At 47.6% G+C, this 23,072-nt stretch overlaps 1 protein-coding gene across 1 annotated transcript in view; it reads right to left on the bottom strand.

Moving 5' to 3' along the window:
• Asap3 (ArfGAP with SH3 domain, ankyrin repeat and PH domain 3) overlaps positions 1–12,715 on the bottom strand; it is a 45,138-nt gene extending 32,423 nt beyond the window's left edge. The window contains exon 1 of the mRNA XM_090335581.1: positions 12,511–12,715. Within this exon, the coding sequence (XP_090191707.1) occupies positions 12,511–12,639 (129 nt within the window). The 5' untranslated portion in view covers positions 12,640–12,715. The remainder of the gene's footprint in view (positions 1–12,510) is intronic.
• Between the last annotated feature and the right edge of the window lie 10,357 nt (positions 12,716–23,072).

Here is a 23,072-nt window from a genome sequence, read left to right as displayed (position 1 = left end):
ACTCTTATCTCCAATTAATCAGCAAGAAGCTGGAAATAGAGCTGTAGCTCAACTGGTAGAGCAACAGCCTTGAAAAGCTAAAGGACAGCACCACACACTGAGTTCAAGCCCCAGAACCTGTACCAAAATAATAATAATAATGATAAGAACAAATGAAAGAATATTAGTATATAGGGAAAGCAGTAGGGTTAGGAACTCCAGCGTTCACGTCACACTGCCCTGAGGTCTAGACTAAGGCTCTTATACTCTCTACTATAAGACTAAGGCAAGTGGCTTAGCTTCTCTGGGCCGCTGCCCACTCACTGTCACATGGGATAATCAGTAACTATTTCATAGAGCTCATCCTCTCCCTCCCAGGGCACACAGGACAGACTCCACTGAGGCCCTGGGAATGGGAGGAAAGATCATGAAGCATAATATCGCTCACACAGCTGAAACCCAAACCCTGGCTCTGTCACTCACTGCAAGTTGACAACAATAAATGAAGAATGTGCCCTTGACGGATTTCAGACAATCAAAGACAGCTTCTTAGGTTCAGGGTCCCCGGAACATCCCCCAGGTCACATGACAAGCCTGCTCACCAGCTTAGCTCACCTGCTGATGCCTCAGAATTCCTTATGTCGGGACAACATGATAAACATGGAAATGCTCTCAGCACCACCTGGCCTGATTGCTACTCTCATCTTAATGGCTTTTTTTTTTTTTTTTTGCCAGTCCTGGGGCTTGAACTCAGGGCCTGAGCACTGTCCTTGGAAAGTTTTCTCAAGGCCAGAGCTCTACCACTTGAGCCACAGAGCCACTTCTGGCTTTTTTCTATGTATGTGGGACCAAGGAATCGAACCCGGGTCTTCATAGATACCAGACAAGCACTCTATCACTAGGCCGGGTATTGAGGAATCGAATCTGGGCCTTTGTGCATGCTAGGCAAGCACTCTATCCCTAGGCCAAACTCCCAGCCCTTAATTGCTTTGAAAACATCCCAGATAGCACAGATGAACTCTGAAAACATTAAGACTGGTACCTGAAGGAAGCTGGACACAGAAGGCCACACTTGATAGGAGTGCAGGTATATGAGCTGTCTGGATCATCAAATCTACATAGGCAGAAAGCTGCGGTGAGTGTGTCTGTACATGTACGTGCTCTCCCTTTTAGGAGGTGAGTATGTTATATAGTGATGGTTGCACAACACTAAATATACCAATGATTACTAAATTGTATGTTTTTGTTTTTATTGTGCCAGTCCTGGGACTTGAACACAAGGCCTGGGTACTGTCCCTGAGCTTCTTTTACTCAAGGCTAGCATACTACCACCTGAGCCACAGCACCACTTCCAGCTTTTTCTGTTTATGGCGTACTGAGGACTTGAACTCAGGGCTTCATACATGCTACTTTACTACTAAGTCACATTCCCAGCACTGTATGGTTTCTTTTATTTGTTGTTTTGTTTATTGTTGGTCCTGTGTCTTGAACTCAGGGCCTGGGTGCTGGTGCTGTCCCTGGGCTCTTTTTTGGGGGGGCTCAGGGCTTGAGCACTGTCCTTGGAGAGTTTTCTCAAGGCTAGAGCTCTACCACTTGAGCCACAGAGCCACTTCTGGCTTTTTTCTATGTATGTGGGACCAAGGAATCGAACCCGGGTCTTCATAGACACCAGACAAGCACTCTATCACTAGGCCAAACTCCCAGCCCCTGGGCTCTTTTGGCTCAAGGCTAGCACTCTACTTTATGCCACAGCACCACATCTGGTTTTCTTTTTAATTGGAGATAAAAGTCTCACAGACTTTCCTGCCTGGGTTGGCTTTAAACCATGATTCTCAAATCTCAGTCTCCTGAGTAGCTAGGATAATAGGTGTGAGCCACTAGTACCCAGCAAAAATACTATGTGTTAAATTGGCTAAAATGATTAATTTTATTTCTTTTTTGGGGGGGAGCAGGGGAGGCACTACCCCAACTGTTCTTTTAAGGCAGATAGGCAGGTACTCTTGGGGCCTCATATTTTTGCTCAGAGCAGTCTGAACTATTTATGCTACTGACAAAACTAGGATAAGAGGCATGGTCAAGTACACTTTTGTGAGTTTTGCCCTGTGTTAGCCTCAAATGAAAATCTTGTGATTATAGGGGTGATCCACTATGCTCAGACTTGCCTCAATTTTTTTTTTTTTTTTGCCAATCCTGGGCTTGAGCTCAGGGCCTGAGCACTGTCCTTGGACTTTCTCAAGGCTAGAGCTCTACCACTTGAGCCTTAGTACCAACTTTTTTCTATGTATGTGGGACCAAGGAATTCAAACCTAGGTCTTCATGCATGCTAGGCAAGCACTCTACCACCAGGCCAAACTCCCAGCCCCTGCCTCAATTTTTTAAACAAATCTTTCCCAGAGCAGCACGGCGGGGGGGGGGGCGGGGGGGGCATAGTATTCAGCCAGGTCCAAGAGCTGGGCAAGCTCTCTGCAAATGTTTGATGAGGAAATCATAGAAGGGTAAGAGCAAAGGGCACAGCTGAGGGAAGGGTCCAGCTTAGTGCCAGGGCCATGCAGACAACTATCACACACTCATAAAAACTGCCTCACTTCTGCTATAACAATCTTTCCTTTTTCTCTATGGAGTTCCTACTCCTCTTTTTTGGTCTAGCACTGGAGTTTGAACTCATGGCCTCATGCTTGTGAGGCTCTACTACTAGAGCCTTTTGCCTGAGCCAGACTTAAGACTTTCTACCTTTACCTCCTGAGTAGCTGGGATTATAGGCATGTGTCATCACACTCAGCCTAGCTTCTGACCCCTTTACCTTGTGTGCAGGCAGATTTATTCATATATTTGCTAAAAGTTAGGGTTGTTTTTTTTTAATTAACAAGTACTGTTATATGCCAGATATAGATGTTTTAAATGTAATTCCCTTACACAAACCAACAGGAGTTGTCATCTCTTACTTCCAGGTGGGGAAACCAGATTCAGAAAGATCACGTTATTTGCCTGAGGTTACAAGACCCATAGTAATTCAAACCCACATGTGTGTGTGACACCTTAGTCACTGTCCCCTGGCCACTCAACTCAGCCATGACCCTGAAGGCTATTGGTCATCCTCTCACCTGCAGGGTTCTTCCACTACTGGATGGGGATCTTGCCCAATCATGTCTAAGAGTTCAGAGAGGCCCCTGTATCCAACAGGTGCTCTGCAGACATAGTGGAATGGATCACCAGCCCTGGGCGTTCCTGTCACTGCTTATCATGTTGTTCCAGGCCTGCCAGTCACCTGGGCATCTCTGAGCGCCTCGCTCCTTGACAATCAGATTCTGCAGAGCCAGCCTGGAGGGACTTCCTCAAAGCTTTGTCCAAGTCTAAAACCAATGGCATCAGGTGTGCTTTCAGCAGCTGCTCCCAGTGCACCATACATTTCCAGGCCGCCTCAGTCTGTGGAGCCTCTCACTGCCCTGTGCTCACTGGCCCCCGCACTAGCCCCAGTGAAGGCACCTTTTTGCGACATCTAAGAATGACATCGTCCAGTTGCCTTCAGGGATTGCACGTTCCTTCCGCTCCAGGTCCCACCTGCATTGCCTCCGTGGCCAGAAGCAGCTGATCCTGAGGCAAGGAAGTGAGCACTGAGGATGGTAATGAGTGGGTGACCGCAGGGACCAGCCACTGGGGCCCCCAAGCATGGCTCTGCTCCCCTGCACTCCAGTTGGGGGATCCTCAGAGCTTGGGCCTGGGCCCTCTCTGGCCCTCTCCTGAGGTGACCATCCATTCCCACACTGGGATGGACACAAGTGTGACTCACAGACCCTTCACCCAGGCGCCTCTGCCAGTGCTGAGTGAAATGCGGATTCCAGAAACCCCAAAGACCTGCCAAACCTGCTGTCTAGAACCCTCCCCCACACCCCCCTTTTCTTTCTTCTTTTCTAGTCTGGCATCTGAATCTCCTTCCCAGAACTGAGGTATTTACTCATTAATCAGGTCTTTACCAACCACACCTGAAAAAAGACCAAATTCTTGCTTCCCAGCCCTGTCTGTACCTCAGTTCAACTCCTTAAGAGGCTCTAGAGCTGACGCTGAGCCACAGCAGAGACGGTGATGGAAAACTCACGTTGGTGCTGGTGGCTATTGCAACCAGAGTGACCATGGCAAGCCCACAGGACAATGGCACTTAGCATATGGCAAACTGCCTGACAAACTGCCTCAGCTGCAGCAGGATCCCAGCCACGATCCTGCCTGCTGCTCAGTCCCAGTTCTCCAGTTCCTGGATGGTCAGGAATTTCCCACTCAATGAATCCCTCTTCCATTTACAGCAGTCCAGGTGGATGCTGGAGCTTCCCAGCATTGGAGGGCCCCAATGTGTCCATCTACCGAAAACCCCCTATCTGAGCACAGGGAACTCACAGCTGTACTCCAGCCCATTCCACTGAGTGCCAAACTCATGCGTCTAACTGCCTTTTCTCCCTTCTACTACTGGGGGCTGAGCTTAGAGCTTGCTTACTCAAGGCTGGCAACTTTACTAGTGGGGCCATGCTTCCAGTCTAGCTTTTTGCTGGATAATTTGGAGATGGGAGTCTCACAGACTTTTCTGCACAGTCTGGCTTCAAATTGTGGTCCTCAGTCCTCAGTAGGTCTCAGTCTCCTGACTAGCTAGGATTCTATGTCAGAACCCAAGCCAGGTCCCAAATGCCATTCCTGCTTGATTGTCTGAGGACTCACAAGATGTACAAATGAAATTTTTTATCTTTTCCCATGCATGCTGGTTTCTCTGATTTCCCTTTCTTGGCATCCTTCTACCTGCAATTTGGGACCCAACCAGAGCAGAGCCCAATGCTAGAACATGTGTCTAGCTTGCATGGGGTCCTGGGTCTCATAATCAAAACTACAGAAAGAGAAAGAAATATGATGACCAGGGCTGTGAGTGTGACCTAGTGATAGAGTGCTCACATAGCATGCACGAAGCTCTGGGTTTGATTCCTTGGTACCATATACCTAGAAAAACCCAGAAGTGAAGCTGGGAGTTTGGCGTAGAGGTAGAGTGCTTTCCTAGCATGCACGTAGACCTGGGTTCGATTCCTTGGCAACATATACATGAAAAAAAGACTGGAAGTGGTGGTGCACTAGCCTTGAGAAAGCCCAAGGACAGTGCTCAAGCCCTGAGCTCAAGCCCCAGGACTGGCAAAAAAGAGAAAAAGAGAAAGAAAGAAAGAAAGAAAGAAAGAAAGAAAGAAAGAAAGAAAGAAAGAAAGAAAGAAAGAAAGAAAGAAAGGCAGGAAGGAAAGAAAGAAAAAAGAGAAAAAGCCGAAAGTGGTGCTATGACTTAAGTGCTAGAGAGGACAGTAACCAGGCCCTGAGTTAAGCCCCAGGATTGGCAGAAAGAAAGCAAGAAAGCAAGAAAGGCAAACAACCATTGTTGACTATCCCCAGGTGTACTCTACCAACAAATACTGATGTTACTACTTATAAAATCCTTCTTCCATCTACCACTTCTTTCTCCCTCCACCAGTCACAACTCCATACTGCCATCACCTTTCCTGGACAACTGCGACTGTCTCCAGTCTAATCTCCTGAGATACAGATCTTTCTGAAATATAAATTGGATTATGTTGTTTGTCTGCATAACAAACAGAATCAAACTCACTAGCAGGGCCCAGGAACCCCTGCCCACTGCCCCAGACTTCCCTGGCCCTGCTCTTCCTTTGCTCATCACTTTACTTCTGCCCCTTTGGCCTCCTTTCGGCATTGTATGTTCTCAGTCCTCAGGGCCTTTGCTTAAGCTGTTTCCTCTATTAGAGTATCTTGGCACCATTCTCTACAGATGCATCTTTTTTTGTTTTCCTCTTATTAGTTATTCAACCAGTAAGTACTCACCTTGGTGTTATGACACTTATGAGGGGCAAGGGCTATAGCTCATGGTACACTGTGTGCTTAGCATGTACAAGTCTTTAGGTTCAATTCTCACCTACTCCAAAAAATATAGTAGGGTGCTGGTGACTCATGCCTGACTAATTCCAGTTACTGAGGAGATTGAAATCTGAGGTTCATGGTGTGAAACCAACCTGAACAAACAAATCCTCAAGACTCTTATCTCCAATAAGCTGCAAAAAAAAGCCAGAAGTAGAGTGATAGAGTGCCAGTCTTGAGCAAAAAAGCCCTGTCAGGGTACAAGGCCCTGAGTTCAAGCCCCAGTATTGGCACAGCAAAAAAAAAAATGCACACACATGAGATACAACAATGAGATTATATTCTAACATCAAAGAAGTGAAAGTGTTTCAAGAAGTTAGATCTAAATAATAGTTATGTAGAGAAATGTAGAAGCTATGATTTATGCTGCAAAGGGGAGAGCAGACACCACAGGGGAAGAGAGCGGGAGTGAAGGCACAGAGGGCAGAGCTGGGCGGGGAAGGGGCATGGCTAGGGGAGATGCAGTGCAGTGGGCAGACTGCAGCTGTACTCAGCGGAGCATGTGGCAATGCGAGGCTTCTGTCTGTGTGACACAATGCTGTGGGGTGGGCACCTGGAGGCCAGCCTGGAGTGGGATATCAGGATGGTCAGTGAACAGCTGCAATGGAAGTCTGGGCTGTGAGTCACAAGGAAGGAGGGGAGGGAAGCCATGGGGCATTTCCAGTTGCCTGGACAATGAGGCTAGCAGGGGAAGAGATGAGGAGCCAGGGCCTGGTCTCATAGACCTTAGTGACCCCCCCTGCCTTTCAGCCTGACATGCAATTCCTGCCATCTTTGTTGCTGGGCTTCCTGTCTGACCATTCCAGAAGAGTTCCCTGGAAGGGGGCTGCCTCTCTCACTGAGCCGTGGGCTCTCTATCGAATGGGGCCCCCATGCCAGGCCTCAACCTCATCCATTCCCTGGGCAACGTGACAGGGTTTCACACTGCCCAGTCAAAAGTCCAAACACCGCATTAATGTTCAAGGTACTCTAAGTCCTGCCAACCACCCCCTCTCCTCCCATCATTCCAATCCATCTTGTTACTGGCCCTGCCTGGCCTTTCTACACTGAGGAGCTACCAGGAGTGGGGGAAAGGCAGTGTGGTCCATGCCATTCCCTGGAATGGAGAGGAGTTGCAGGGATATCGGGGGAGTCTGGGGCCCAGGCCCTCTTCTCTGAGAAGCCCCTCCTCTTACATGGCAGGGTTCTGTGGCCATCTTTTTCCTGCCTGAGTCTATGCCTCTGTGGCCTCTGCTGATGAGAGTAGGGGTGGAGACCCGTCTTCTGGAACTAATTCAGAAGCTGGGCTGGGCTGGAAAGCTCAGCCAGGAACTTGGAAGTGGGACACGATTCTGGCTGGGGTTACCTTTGGACACCAGACCTGTGAGGTCATGTGATGGGGCAGGGTGGAGGGGAACCAAAGCTGTACTCTGGGCCCTGTGTAACGATGGAATCCCATCTTCATGAGATGTGCAGAGACGCATGAGAGGGAGAAGGTGAGGCAGCTGACTGTCTCCTAACACCTCCCCAGCCTGGACCTCTGGGCCTGGACCAAGCACCTCTAATTCATCCGCTTGGGTTCTCCACTATCTGAGGTTCATCTGTCTTTCTCAGGAAGTGTTGCTTCCTCCAGGAAGACCTCCCTAGTTGCACTAATCCTCACTGGATCTCCCCCTTGTCTGTTCTGTTTCTTGCTTATCACACTGATGGTTCCTTCACACCAGGTGTCAGGACAGATCTCTGCACTCCTACTTCCTGCTGGAAAGTGGTCAGCACAGCCTAACCAACCAACCCTCCAAAGCAACATCTTGGTGCCTAGTACAGACATGGCATGGAAAACTGGCCATAAGACAGGAATCAGAGAGATTCTGTTGTGTGATAACATGGGACAAGTGCCTTAAGCTCTCTGGGCCAGTTTTCATCTATGTCATTGTGAATACCATGGGGTGACAGCTGTAAAGGGGCCCAGGACAGGAGGAAGGAAGATGATGTGATGATTATCTTAATACCACCATATTTTGTTCAGTGATTCCAAATTAATACTCCACTTACTTCAGTGGCTTTTCAAACAACCCACTGTGGTGGTAAGTGAAGAAAAATTATGGGGCCCATTTTCTCCATTGAACATTGGAGAAATCACACAGAGAAGACAGACAGATGAGCTTTGAAAGATAACAGGACCCTGGAGCACTAAGAAAGTACCACTCCCCAGTTGGAAAGTCTGTTGTCTTCTCTTGACATTAGTTTCCCCATTTTAAACCAGAAATTCCTGGCAGATTTCTCTCTCTCTCTCTCTCTCTCTCTCTCCCTCTCTCTCTCTCTCTCTCTCTCTCTCTCTCTCTCTCTCTCTCTCTTTTGCCAGTCCTGTGGCTTGAGCTCAGGGCCTGAGCATTGTCCTTGGGCTTTCTCAAGGCTAGCACTCTACCACTTGAGCCACAGCACCACTTCTGGCTTTTTCTATGTATGTGGGGTACTGAGGAATCGAACCCATGTCTTTGTGCCTGCTAGGCAAGCACTCTTACCACCAGGCCAAACTCCCAGCCCCAGATTTCTCTTTTAATATGTCCCTTATCTGGACATTCTACCTTCTTGAGACCTAATCAGGGCCCTTCCCAGTAGGGCTTCTAAAAAGTTTACAGTGCTATTAGGCACTAGTGGCTTATACCTGTAATCTCAGCTACATGAGAGGTAAAGATCAGAAAGGCTGGGGCCCAAGGCCAGCCCAGTAAAAAGGTCAAAACTTCATCCAATCAAATTACCAGGCATGGTAGCATGCCTGGTCAACCTCAGCTACTCAGAAGTCTGAGATCCAAATTCAGGCCAATCTAGAGAAAAAAATTTGTAAGACCCCATCACAACATTTTAAAAAATATGCAAGGAGCTGGGTAGCTCACACCTGCCATCCTAGCTACTCAGGAGGCTGAGATCTGAGGATCATGATTCAAAGCTAGCCTGGACATGAAAGTCCATATGACTCTTTTTTTTTTCTGGGGGGGAGGGGTCACGGGGCTTGAACTTGGCCTGGACACAGTCCTTGAGCTCTTCAGCTCAAGGCTACCACTCTATCCTTGAGCTGAGCCCCACTTCCCGTTTTCTAGAGATGAGTCTCAGGTCCTTTTGTGCCCAGGCTGGCTTTGAACCTTGATCCTCAGATCTCAGTCTCCTGAGTAGCTAGGATTACAGGAGTGAGTCAATGCGCCCGGCTCTTATCTTCAATTAACTACCAGAAAACCAGAAGTGGCTCAAGTGATAGAGCACTAGCCTTAAGCTGAAGAGCTCAGGGACAGCAGCACCTAGGTCCAGAATTCAAGCCCTGTGACCAACAACACCAACAAAATCTTTGGGAGGGAGCCAGGAATGTGGCCTAGCAGTAGAGTGCCTGCCTAGCATGAACAAAACCATGGGTTCAATTCCTTAGTACCATAAACACAAAAAAAGCAGGAAGTGGTGCTGTAATCCTAGCTACTCAGGAGGCTGAGATCTGTGAACCATGGTTTCAGCCAGCTCAAGCAAGAAAGTCCATGAGACTCTCATCTTCAGTTAAACACCAGAAAACTGGAAGTTACCACTTCCAGTTTGGCTTGAAGTAGTAGCCTTGAGCAAAAAGAACTCAGAGACAGTGCCCAGGCCCGTAGTTCAAGCCCCATGACCCAAAAAATAAAGCTATATAAGGTGGTATTTGTCATCCCAGCTGCAACAGGAAATATAAAATAGAATGGCATGATCCAGGCTGGGCAAAAAGACAGACCCAATCTGAAAAATAACCCGAGCAAAAGGCTGGACATATAGTTCACTCAATAAAAACACTTGCTTAGCAAGTAAAAAGTCCTGAGTTTGAACTCTAGTGTTGCCAAAAAAAATTAAAAATTAAAAAAAGAAAGAAAGTAAAAAGTAAAAAGGCTACAAATACTAAAACAAGGTTCCCTAGTTACTTTCAAAAAACCAGCCTGAAACTGAAGAACTGATTCAAGAATCAGTTGCATTTTGGTCCAACTACATGGAACTTCAAGCCTGGGGGTGGGTTAGTCATGCCCAGAAAGAATTGGGAAGGAAAAAAATTGCATCATTAAACTACACATACACAAAATATAATAACAACATACAAACCCAAATGCAGAAACAAACAAGAAATCTGAGAAAAATCTAATCCAAAGGTCAAACTCTTTACTTCTAGGGCACAAAAATGTTGAAAGGGAAAGCTGTGTCACCCCACCCCCACCCCAAGCCTTTTTTTGTAACAAGAATGAACTCTTGCCTGTGCACCAACCACAGATCTGAAAGCAAAGGAGGCTCAGTTTTGTCTGACATGAACTGGGTAAACCTGAACCCTGGCTTGAGCCTACTAAGGGCCTTTACCCCCAACACAAAGTGCTTACACACACAAAGCCAGGCAGGACCTGGGCACAGACACAAACAGACCTTTCTCTCTACAGAGAAGGTTTCAGTGCAACCCCTCTACTCTGATTCAGCGACCTAATGAGCAACCTAGAAAAGATGCTGAGCAGCAAAGGCCGTAGGGATGCCTCATAGTACCAAGCCATTCGGAGTCACGAAATTCAAGGTTATAAGGAGCGGGGGGGGGGGGGGGGGGGGGGGGGGGGAGGGAAGTGGGAGAATAACACGGGAAGAGGTAACACTGCTCAAGAAGTAATGTACTCACTACCTTATAGATGTAACTGTAACCCCTCTATACATCACCCTGACAATAAAATAAAATCTAAAAACAATAGAAAGAAATTCAAGGTTATGTAAAAGATCTGCAGGCTGGGGAAATACCCACATTCACCTCCAAACTACTGGTTCTGCTCCAGGAAGGACTCCCCTGCTTACTGGCTGCTTATTTCCATTAAAACATGTACTACTGTGCACAGAGAAATGAAGCCCCAAGAGTCCCAGTCACTATCTAAAGATTTTTTTCTGCTGAATGTAGTGGCTCTCACCCATAATCCTAGTTACCAGGGAGGCAGAGAATGGGAAAATTATGGTTGGAGACCAACCTGGGAAAAAAGTTATGAAGACCCCGATCTCAAATCAATCAACTAGGCCCTAGGGTACACAGCTGTGGCATCAGCTGGAGGTCATCCGTCTGAGAATCTCAGCCCAATGCCTGCTCAGTTAAAAACAAACAAACAAAAACCATGAGAGAGAGTCTACCTGAAAAAGGCAAGTGGCAGAGCACCCGCCTTGCAAGCCCGAGACCTTGAGTTCAAACCTCAGGACTGCAAGAATAAATACTGAAGAGGTCTGTCAATTAACCTGATACTCATTCCATTTATCCAGATGCATGCTTGGCACCCACTGATTCATGTGATGCCATAACTCTGTGAGGCAGGTAAACATTATTGTCCCCATTCCATAGACAAACCAGGTCAGGTGGCCAAACTCATCCAGTTAGCAAATCACAGAGACAGGCTCTGGACACTGATATGTGTGCCTTCCTAGAACTCTAGCTCTATGTAAAATCCAAAGGGAAACGGCAATGGAGGTCAGACTGGCAGGGGAGAGGAGGACATACTTCCTAGGTTACTGTCTCTGAGGATGATAATTTAACATGTGTGTATGTGTCAGTATTGGGCTTGCACTCTTATTTTGCTGAAGGCTGGCATTCTACCACTTGAGCCATACCACTTCTGACTTTTTGCTAGTTAGTTGGAGTCTCAGAATTTTCTGCCTTGGGTGGCTTTGAACCCAGATTTTCACATCTCAGCCTTCTAAGTAGCCAGGAGCCACCAAATGACAACTATTGAATCTGCCACTCAGTAGGTATTCAACTCATTTATGGTGAAGGCTAGGAGGGTAGGGCTGCTAAAGTGTAAAAACCTCACCCCAATCCAGGGCATTTTCTGGAAGGAAGATACACAATTACCTGATTCTCTGCTGGCCCAAAGCCACAAAGTGTCTACCCCAGAACATTCTCTGTAGGGGAGCTGGGGAAAGCTGCAGCAAGTTCAGAGAAAAAGAAAGAACTGCAACGAGAGAGCCTGGGAATGGGGTGGGGCTGCCTGCAAGGGCAAGAAAGAAAAGCCTGGGACGCTTTGCCGGGAAAGACAAAGAGAGAGGGGAGGGGAGAGGAGCCTATAAACTTGCCAACAGCCCAGCCAAGGTGAACCCGGCTCCTGGCGCCTTCCCACTTCACATTCATTCCGCAAAGCGAGCCAAGTCTCAGAACCAGCGGCAAGGGGACAGGGGGCCTCCCTGCCACCCAGGAGAAGTAAGTTCAGAACTTGGCCTGCTTTTCAGAAGGGGAGTGACACGGGGGGCGCACTGTGGGACACCCCCCACCAGGTGAACATACAAACAGAGCTGTTAAGTCACAAGCAAACACATGTGACAGGGCAGATGGCCCGAAGTACTGGGGGGATATGCCCTAACGTGTGGAGTTTGCCACCGAGGTGACCTCGGGGCCCCCCACAAACAGTCCCTCGGGGCCTTCCCAGGCTTCGACTATAAAACTACGCAGACGTCTGAGATGCTCTGGGTTTCCACAGATCTAGGTAGGGGCGCGCTTCGAGGGCGCAACGAAGGGTCATCGCGGCCAGGGTCACTCCTGAGGTCAAAGTCAGGCCCCACGCAAACCAGGGTTCCCTCCCGCCTTGGCCCCCTCACCTCCTCCCGCGCCAGCGCCGCCCCCCGGTATCGAGGCATCTTGGCAGCGAAGGCGGCGGCCCCGGCCGGGGAGCTGAGGTCCTCCGCGGTGACGGCCAGGAACTCGGCGACGCAGAGTTGTTCAGGCATGGCGGGAGTGGGACTAAGTCGTCGCGGCTGCCGCAGAGGGGCGCGGGGGGCGCTGCGCTGCACGGCGCTGGACTGGCCTCACCGCCCGCCGCAGGTCCGAGTCCAGGCCTCCGCACGCCCCGCCTCCGCCCCTACACGCCTCGCCCAAGCCACGCCTCTTACCCCTCCGCGCCCCGCCCCCTCCTCCGTAGCCCCGCCCCCGAGCCATCCACGCCTCACCCTCAGGCCACGCCCCCTCTTCCTCCGCCGCCCCGCCCCCAGTCCTCCAGGCTGCACCCATAAAGCCACGCCCCTCTCCTGCGTGCTCCGCCCAGGCCTCCGCAGCCCCGCCCCCGGGCTCTCCAGGCCTGTCTGCATCCGTGCCCCTGGGCCCTCCACGTTCGGCCTCGTTCCGTATGTTTCCAGCGTCTCTTCCCTTTGCCTCGCGGCTCCCCCTCCGCCCCGCCCCCGGCTCACCTAGACCCCGCCCCGGTACCCCTCGGCCCCGCCCTCAAGCGCTCTGTGGTCGTCAGAGCTCGCCAGGCTCCCCTAGCCTAATTCAGCGCCTCATTTCCCCTCTCGGCTCCGCCTCCAGGCTGTTCCAGCCTCCGAGGGCTCCCAGCACTGCTCCCACCCTAAATCCCCGATGGCAGCCTGCAGCCCCTCCCTCCAGCCTTCGCTCGGCCCGATAGGCTCCGCCCCCGTCCGAGCTTCCTCTGCGTTGGTGCGGCTCTCCAGCCTCCCAGGGCTCGCTGTCCCACGCTGGTGACCCACCCGAACCCCACCTCGTACTCGGGCCCCTCTCTCTCTGTTCTCTGATTCGTGCCCACCCCCTCGACCTCGCCCCCGTGTCCTGCCCCTGCTCCTTGTTCTCCTCGTCCTGAACCTCACTTCCCCTGGTCCCAAGCCCTCCCAGGCTCCCCCAGCCCGCATGTCGGCACAGACCCGGGGCCCATCAGTCAATCTGGGCTCCTCCCAGGCATCTGTGCGATATTTACTAAAATTACTTAAAACAAAACAAAACAAAACAGGATCTCTGTTTAAGAGACACGGAACTGGCCTGGAACTCATGATCTTCCGGTCTCAGCTGACCCAGAGAAGGATTACAGGCATGCATCACCACTCTCAGTGAGAAATTATTTCTAACAGGCACCTTGATGATTGTGAAGCTTCAATTGAAGAAGCAGAAACGTGCATGTGCTCCAAAGGGAGCTCAGTAACTGTAACAGGGGTGCAATAAACTTAGTTCCTTTTGTAGTGCTGGAGTTTGCACTTGGGGGCCTTGTGTGTGCTGAGCAGGTATGCTACCTCTAAACTAGATTCCCAGTACCTGCAAGAAACATTTATTGACACCCACAGCATGAGACCAATGAATGGCAAGTGCAAATTTTGAATCCAGGCTTATCTGATGTTAAAATCATTGGAAGTAAGTCTAGGCTCTCCCCTAGAGTGGGAAAATAGACTCCCAAGAGTAAAAGGATGCAAACAGGGTTCCTCACGCTCAGGATCAAGTCTAGGCTCCTTTGCACTGCCACAGTCTCTTCCTGATCTAACCACTCTCTGCCTCTGCATTCTCCTGGGAGAAAAATCAACCTCCATGCACTTATTAAGGACACAAGACTCCTATCTGTCTGCTCTTGCATAGGCTGTCTCCTCCGCCTGCACTGCTCTTCCAGTTTTTTGTTTTTTTTGTTTTTTGGGTTTTTTTTTTTGCCAGTCCTGGGCTTGAACTCAGGGCCTGAGCACTGTCCTTGGACTTTCTCAAGGCTAGCACTCTACCACTTGAGCCTCAGCACCACTTCTGGCTTTTTGCTATGTATGTGGGGTACTGAGGAATCGAACCCGGGTTTTCATGCATGCTAGGCAAGCACTCTACCACTAGGCCAAACTCCTGGCCCTGCTCTTCCAATTTCTATGCTTGGCCATTTCCTTTTCAGCTAGTGACCCTAGAAAGACTCCTCTCCATCCCAGGGTGGTCTAGTCCCCCTCCCATAGTCCTCATGAACCCCAAAGATCAAACACCAAGGGAGGCTGGAGTGGATGGCTCATAACTGCAATATCAGCTACATAGGAGACACAGATCAAGAAAGTCCTGATTTGAGGCCAGCCAGGGCGAAAAGTTAGTGGGATTCCCCCCTCATCTCAACCAATAAAGCTGGGTGTGGTAGCACACCACAGGTCATAGAAGGCATTATGAAGTTTGCTCCAGGTAAAAACTTTCAAGATATAACCTAAAAAATTACCTAAAGTGCTGGGTACAGGTGGCTCACGCCTGTAATCCTAGCTACTCAGGAGGAGGCTGAGATCTGACGATCGCAGTTCGAAGCCAGCCTGGGCAGCATGTGAGACTCTTAATCTCCAATTAACTACCAAAAAACTGGAAGTGGTGTTGTTGTGGCTCAAAGTGATACAATGCAAGTCTAGAATGAGAAAGCTCTAGGATAGTGCCCAGGCCCTGAGTTCCAGCCTCATGACTGGGGAGGGGGGTGAGGGGAAGGAGAATCTAAAGTAAAAAGGGGGGCACAGTGGTACAACACCTGCCTAGCAAGCAGAAGCCTTGAGCTAAAGACCCAGTACCACTGCCAATAACAACAACAAAAAAGGCCTAAATAGAAACTAGGTGAATTTAGCACCACAAGTCCTATAAAGAGGAATGGGATGGACTGGGAGCTTCCGAGGTGGAATATAACAATGAAAACATTTATCAAAGACTTTCCCTGGTACTGGAGTTTGAATTCAGAGCTCCTTACTTGTTTGGCTGATTATCTACCACTTGAGCCTCACTTTTAGCCCTGCTTTTGCTGGTTATTTTCAAGTTTGGGTCTCTTGAACTTTTCTGAGCTGACTGACTTCAAGTCACCATCCTCCATATCTCAGCCTCCTGTGTACCTAGGATTACAAGCATAAGCCAACAGTGCCTAACCCAACATTTACTTCATGCAGGTACTTTTTTTTTTTCACCCCAGGGTTGTGGGGCTTGAATTCGACCTGGGCGCTGTCCCTGAGCTCTTCAGCTCTCAAGGCTACCGTCCTACCCTTGAGCCAAGCCCCACTTCTTATTTTCTAGAAGTTAATTGGAGAAAAGTCTCAGGTCCTTTTGTGCCCAGGCTGACTTTGAACCTTGATCCTCAGATCTCAGCCTCCTGAGTGGTTAGTATTATAGGCATGAGCCACTGTGCCCAGCTTTTTTTTTTTTTTCTTGCCACTCCTGGGGCTTGAACTCAGGGCCTGAGCTCTGTTTTGGGGCTTTCTCAAGGCTAGAGCTCACCACTTGAGCCTCAGCACCATTTCTGGCTTTTTTCTATGTATGTGGTAACAAGGAATTGAATCCTGGTCTTCGTGCATGCTAGGCAAGCACTCTACCACTAGGCCAAACTCCCGGCTCCATTCTGATACACTTAAACCCAATCATGCATAATCACCTCAGAATTAACTTCTTTCGTTCCCTGTGTCTGTGTGTAAAGCCCCACTTCCCATCTCTGCTGACTTCATGAGCCTCTGGCCTCATATTTTGCAAGATGTTTCCTACTGAAGGATCCCACCAAGAACTGAATAGTACCCAAGGACCCAACACAGCTGCACTCCAGGGCACATTTCCTCAGTTCAATCCACCAGCAGACACTCACCTTAGCCTCTCAACCCTTAAAATTCCCTAAAGAGAGAGAGAGTAGGGGGAGAGTGAGGGGGGATGTGAGGAGAGGGATATGGAGAGACAGAGACAGAGAGAGAGCTTGCAAGCTGGATAGCTCCTGGCTGGAACTGGATACCACAGGACTGTGAATGGTTGTCCACACCATGAAGCCCCCTAGCGGTGGGTGGTGCCTATACAGCCCAATGCTGGATGCAGTATCTCTCATTGTCCACTAGGAGGAGTAGGCTTCAGAGAAGATAGGGGGGGCACCCCATCTGCAGAACACAAATACAGCTATGTAATTGTCATCAGATTCCCAAAGGGCCTGTGAACTCGTAAAAAATTGGAACCTTTTTTTTTTCCAGTCCTTGGGCTTGAACTCAAGGCCTGAGTGCTTTCCTTGGACTTTCTCAAGGATAGAGCTCTACCACTTGAGCCTCAGCACCACTTTTGGATTTTTCTATGTATGTGGTACCAAGGAATCGAACCCAGGTCTTCATGCATACTAGGCAAGTACTCTTCCATAAGCCAAACTCCTGGCCCAAGGTTGTAAGTTTCTAAGGAGATATTTGGTGAATACATGGAAATAGCTATGTTAAATGACTATGTTGCCCAGGCTAGCTTCAAACTTCTAGGCAACTCAAGAGATCTTCTTACCTCAGACTCCTAAGTAGCTTGGATTACAGATGTGCGCTGATTTCTGGAGATTTCTTGTAGTTCTGCAAGTCTGAAATGGCTCTCACCAGGAGAAAAGCAGGGTGTAGGTGGAGCAATGATTATTCTAGAAGCCCTTGGGGAAAAGCCATTTCTTTCTTTTTTTACCATCTAAAAGCTGCCTGCATATTTTCTGTTTCTCTAGCAGGATGCAGGTTCCAGGATCTCTTCATGATCTTCCTGTCTCTGCCTCCTGAATGCTGGGATTAGAGGCCTATACCACCATGCCTAGCTCAAGTCTCTCTTTCTGATACTGATTCTTATCTCTTTCACATAAAGGACTGTGATTAACTTGGTTACACCAGATAATCCAGTGTAAACTTCTCATGAGTACAGTTGCCTAGCAAATTTATTTTGAACTTCTGTCCTCTGTGTGTGTGTGTATATGTGGGTGGGTAGGTGTGCGCGCCAATACTGGGACTTGAACTTGGGTGCTGTCTCTGAACTTTTTTGTTGTTGTTGCTCAAGTTTTGCACTCTACCACTTGAGCCACAGCTCTACTTCTGGTTTTTTAGTAGTTAATTGGACTTAAGAGTCTTGTGGACTTTCCTACTTGAGCTGGCTTCAAACCAAGATCTTCAAATCTCAGCTTCTTGAATAATGAGGATTATAGGCTCTTGCCACTGGCACCCAGCCCAATTGTAGTCTTAATTTTCTTTGTCAGGTAACATTTTATGCGCACAGGTTCTGGGGGATAAGATAAAGATATCTTTAGGGAATGGAGACCTTACTCTTTCCCTACAGTGAATAAATAAGAAACGTGTACCTGGAAGGTGTTCAATAAAAGGAATGAAATTATCTAGAGAATTCTACCTTTCTTGTGGGTACTCAATAGATATTTGCAGATTTGGGGCCAGGAGTGTGGCCTAGTGGTAGAGTGCTTGCCTTGAGAAAGCCCAAGGACAGTGCTCAAGAGTTCAAGCCCTAGGACTGGCCACAAAAAGAAAAAAAAAAAAGCATGAGCTCTGGTGGCTTATGCTTATAAATCCTAACTACTCAGGAGGCTGAAATCTTGAGGATCACAAGTCAAAGCTAGCTCAGACAGTAAAGTCCATGAGACTCTTATCTCTAGTTAACCAACAAAAAGCCCAAATGTAGAGGTGTGCCAGCCTTCAATGAAAAAGCTAAGAGAGAGTGGAACACCCTAAGTTCAAGCTCCAGAACCAACACACACACACACACACACACACACACACACACACACACACACACACTAATGAATTATGATAAAACCCAGTCCTAATGAAGTTACTATAAAGGGTAGCTTCTAGTTTCTGTATGTGGAAAAGTGGCCACCAGAGGACACTGGACACACTGGGAGAATAACCAGCTTCTCTAGAGGCCCAGCAAAAGTTAACCAAGAGCCTAGTGTGCTGGTGGCACATGCCTGTAATTCTACTTACTGAGGAGGCTGAGATATGAGGATCAAAGCCAGCCCAGGCACAAAAGTCCCTAAGAGGCTCTTATCACTCAAAAACTGGAAGTGGCACTGTGGTTCAAAGTGGTACAGAACTAGCCTTGAGCAAAAGAGCTCTGAGACAGAGCCCAGGCCCTGAATTCAAGCTCCATTGTTGGCCTCCAGTACACAGATAAGCCAGATATACAGATTACTATGTGCTGTGCCCATTCAAGGACTGGCAAAGCCTAACCATCAGTGACTGGAACTTACTGTGAAACTCCATGAGGAGCTTTTTTTTTTTGAGATAGGATCTTGCCAGATGCTCATGCCTCAGCCTTTCAAGTTTAGGATTATAGGCATGAACCACCACACCCAGCTCCTACAGGAGGTTTGACAGATTAAGAATAGGAAAGTCTCAGGGACCCAGCGGTGGGCTCCCTCACTTACTGGGTTACCTGGTGTACATTCCTAACTTTCCTGAGTCTGTTTCCTTCTGGTAAATACAGGACCAACAAGCAGTAAGTAAAAAACAAAAACAGCTGGTAAAGTTTTCCTGGAAATTAAATAATGGCTCCAGCTCAAAGAAATAAATAGATGGAAGAATGAATACCTACCATGACCCATTGCTGTAAACATGTCCACAGCAGGCATTATTTCCTTCTGCACTGCACTGTAATGTCTGAATCTCAGGGGTCACGTGTTGTCTTCAGCAGCGGCTCTCCAAGTGGGATCCTCACCATTACTTAAGAAGCCTTTCAACATGTATTTTTAAGTCCCAACCCTGACCTACAGAATCAGCTCAAGAGATGAGACCAATCAATGGTATGACTCATGGTTAGAGCCTGACAAATGTCTAGAACCCCTGAGTTCCATCCCTAGCCTTGCAAATCACCAGCACCATCACTATCATTTGGCAATAGAGCCTAGGAATCTGTTCCAACAAGCCTTCTAGGTGCTGCTAGTGAACGCTGAAGTTTGAGCCTAGCTCAGAGGCTCAAGGGTGATTGTCTCAACAAATATGCAGGTCTGTAAACTGTTTTGAATTATAATTTGCTATAAGCCCCATCGGATTTCCCCTAACCCTTCCTCCTTTGCAGGGGCAGGTCCATGTAGATGCTCAAAAATGTTATGGAAATTAACTGAAGATCTTGTATGACTCAATCTTCCAACTTTCAGTTTGTCTATTCTCTCTCCCAGGATTAATGGAAGGCTCAAGATGCTTAATAACTATGTAAATGCATACACAGAAAAGCCCAGTTCTACTGCTGGGCTGTCAGAATGCCTAGGGCTCCAGATTGGCCTGGTCTTCTCTCATTATAGCAGAGTTGAATATCATTAGAGGTCTGCTGCAGGCATACACCTGCCAATCCTTGACCAACCCTAGAAGAAAGAAAACTTGAAACAAGTTCACACTTTTTTTTTTTGCCAGTCCTGGGCTTGAGCTCAGGGCCTGAGCACTGTCCTTGGACTTTCTCAAGGCTAGAGCTCTACCACTTGAGCCTCAGCACCACTTCTGGCTTTTTCTATATATGTGGTATCGAGGAATCGAACCGGAGTCTTCATGCATGCTAGACAAGCACTTTAACCACTAGGCCAAACTCCCAGCCCACACTTTTTTTACTTTTTTTTTTTTTTTTTTTTTTTTTGCCAATCCTGGGGCTTGAACTCAGGGCCTGAGCACTGTCACTGAGCTTCTTTTGCTTAAGGCTAGCACTCTACCAATTGACCCACAGGGCCACTTCCAGCTTTTGTTTATGTGGTACTAAGGAATGGAACCCAGGACTTTGTGCATGCTAGGCAAACATTCTACCACTAGGCCACATTAGCAGCTCAGGTTCACAACATTTCTAACAAGGAAGGAGTGGTACTTATGACCCCTATCTCACTATAAGGTCCAATCAATGTCTGATAAATAGCTGATCTTTGTTCAAGGAAGTTTTTTTTTTTTTAATCATCTTTGAGTAGGCAGATATTGCCTTCTTTCTCTTTCATTTTATTGCCAGTATTGAGGCTTGTACTCAGGGCCTAAGCACGGTCCCTTAGCTTTTTTCCTCTAGATTGCACTATATTACTTGAGCCACACCTTCATTTCCAGCTTTTTGGTGGCTAATTGGGGATAAATCTTCAGATCTCAGTCTCCTGAGTAGTAGTTAGGATTACCAGTGCATAACCTACTTGTCTTTTTTTTTTTTTAATTGGGGATGGGGGGTCAGGAGGAGGAAATTGTTTTTTACATCTGTTAAAGTTAATTCTAGGAGTTTTTGTTTTGTTTTGGTCAGCCATGGGGCTTGAAGGCTGGGCTTAGGTGTTGTCCCTGAGCTCTTCAGTCCTAAGAGTTCTTAAAATATTTGTGGTGAGCCAGGAATTTAACCTAGTGGTAGAGTGCTTACCTAGCATGCATGAAGACCGGGGTTTAATTCCTCGGTACCATATACATAGAAAAAAAGCTGGAAGTGGTGCTGAGGCTCAAGTGGTAGAGCTCTAGCCATGAGAAAGTCCAAGGACAGTGCTCAGGCCCTGAGCTGAAGCTCAGAAATAGCAAAATATATATATATATATATATGTGTGTGTGTGTGTGTGTGTACATACATATATGTATATGTGTGTGTATGTATATGTATATATATATATATTTGTGGTGCATTGCAGCTGGAATTTTTATTATTTTTAGGTCATTGTCAATGTGTCAATGTATAGAAATACAACTGTGTGTGTGTGTGTGTGTGTGTGTGTGTGTATATTTATTTATTTATTTTTTGCTGGTCCTGGGCTTAGAGTTCAGGCCCTGAGCATTGTCCTTGGACTTTCTCAAGGCTAGAGCTCTACCACTTGAGCCTCAGCACCACTTTCGGCTTTTTTTTCTGTGAATATGGTACCAAGGAATCGAACCTGGGTCTTCATGCATGCTATAGGCAAGCACTCTACCACTAAGCCAAATTCCCGGCCCCCTGATTGTATATTTATCTTGAAACCTGTATTTATAATCGTACTCAACCCATTCATTAGTTTTGCTACTTTTCTTTTTTGTCAGTCCTGGGGCTTGAACTCAGGGCTAGGGCACCTGAGCTTTCTCAAGGCTAGTGCTCTACCACTTGAGCCACAGAACCACTTTCAACTTTTTCTCTTGTGTGGTACCTAGAAATCGAATCCAGAGCTTTGTGCATGCTAGGTGAGCACTCTATCACTAGACCACATTCCCTGCTCACTTTTATTGATTTCTTAGATTTCTCTAGGTACAAGATTGTGTTACCTGAATGTAGTTTTGATTCTTCCTATCTGGATCTCTCCCACCCCTATTTGCATGTCTTAATCATCTGGAATAGAACTTGTGGTACAGTGTTGAATGGGAATGGAGTGGACTTACTTCTCTGTTATGCTTCTGGTCTTATGGGAAGAATATTTCATCAACCATGACATTAATTATGAATTTCTCATTTAGGCTCTATTAGGATTGAAAAGTTGCTTTCTATTCCTATTTTTTTTTTTTGCCAGTCTAGGGCTTGAACTCAGGGCCTGGGTACTGTCATTGGGCATTCTCAAGGCTAGTGCTCAACCACTTGAGCCACAGCACCACTTCCAACTTTTTCCGTGTATGTGGTACCAAGGAATCAAACCCCAGGGGTTCATGCATGCTAGACAAGCACTCTACCACTAGGCCATGCTCCTAGCCCCTCAATTCCTATTTTACTAAGGTTTTTTCTTGTTAACATCATGAGGAAACTGGCCTTGGTGGCATGTACCCATGATTCCTGAAGGATGAGGCAGAACTGCTTTTGCCCAGCAATTTGAGGGCAATCTGGAAAACTGTAAGAAACTGGTCTTTCATATCATGAAAGGTGTTGAGTGTTATCTCTTTCTTTGGGGGAGGCATCAATTGTGATGTGACCTTTGTCTCTTGATCTGATATGGTATATTACATGTTCTGATATGGTATATTACATCAGTTGATTTGGAGATGTTAAACCAACCTTACATTTTTTTAATATAAATTCCCTATTCTAAGCCAGGTGCAGTAGCTCATGCCTGTAATCCTAGCTACTCAAGAGGCTGATCTGAGGATCGCAGTTCAAAGCCAGCCCAGGCACCAAAATTCATGAGACTCTTATCTCTGATTAACCACTAGAAAACCAGAAGTGGCTCTGTGGCACAAGGAGTAGGGCAGTAGCCTTGAGCTGAAGAGCTCAGAGACAGCGCCCAGGCTCAGAGTTCAAGCCCCATAACCTCCCCCCCACACACACAAATCCCTATTCTAGCTGGGCGTTGGTGGCTCTAACGATTACAGTCCGAAGTTAGCAAGGCATGAAATTCTGCAAGACTCATCTCCAATTAACCACCAGAAAACCAGAAGTGGCACTGTGGCTCAAAATGGTAAAGTGCTAGCCTTCAGCTGAAGAGCTCAGAGACAGTATCCAGGCCCTGAGTTCAAGCCCTAGGACTCTTCTGCCCCTCCCCCCATCCCATGTCCTACTGTGGACATTTCATATCAATGGAACCATACAATATATTTTTGTTTTTTTGTTTGTTGTTTTTTTGCCAGTCCTGAGCTTGACCTCAGGGCCTGAGCTTGGACTTTCTCAAGGCTAGAGCTCTACCACTTGAACCTCAGCATCACTTCCGGCTTTTTTCTATGTATGTGGTACCGAGGAATTGAACCCAGGCCTTCATGCAAGCTAGGCAAGCACTCTACCACTAGGCCAAACTCCCGGCCCA

The sequence above is a fragment of the Megascapheus bottae genome, chromosome 6 (genome assembly GCF_031878675.1).
Source record: "Megascapheus bottae isolate mThoBot1 chromosome 6, mThoBot2.hap1, whole genome shotgun sequence".
NCBI lineage: Eukaryota > Metazoa > Chordata > Mammalia > Rodentia > Geomyidae > Megascapheus > Megascapheus bottae.
The sequence above is the reverse complement of the archived record's forward strand: the minus strand, read 5'-3'. Positions and strand labels throughout refer to the sequence as shown.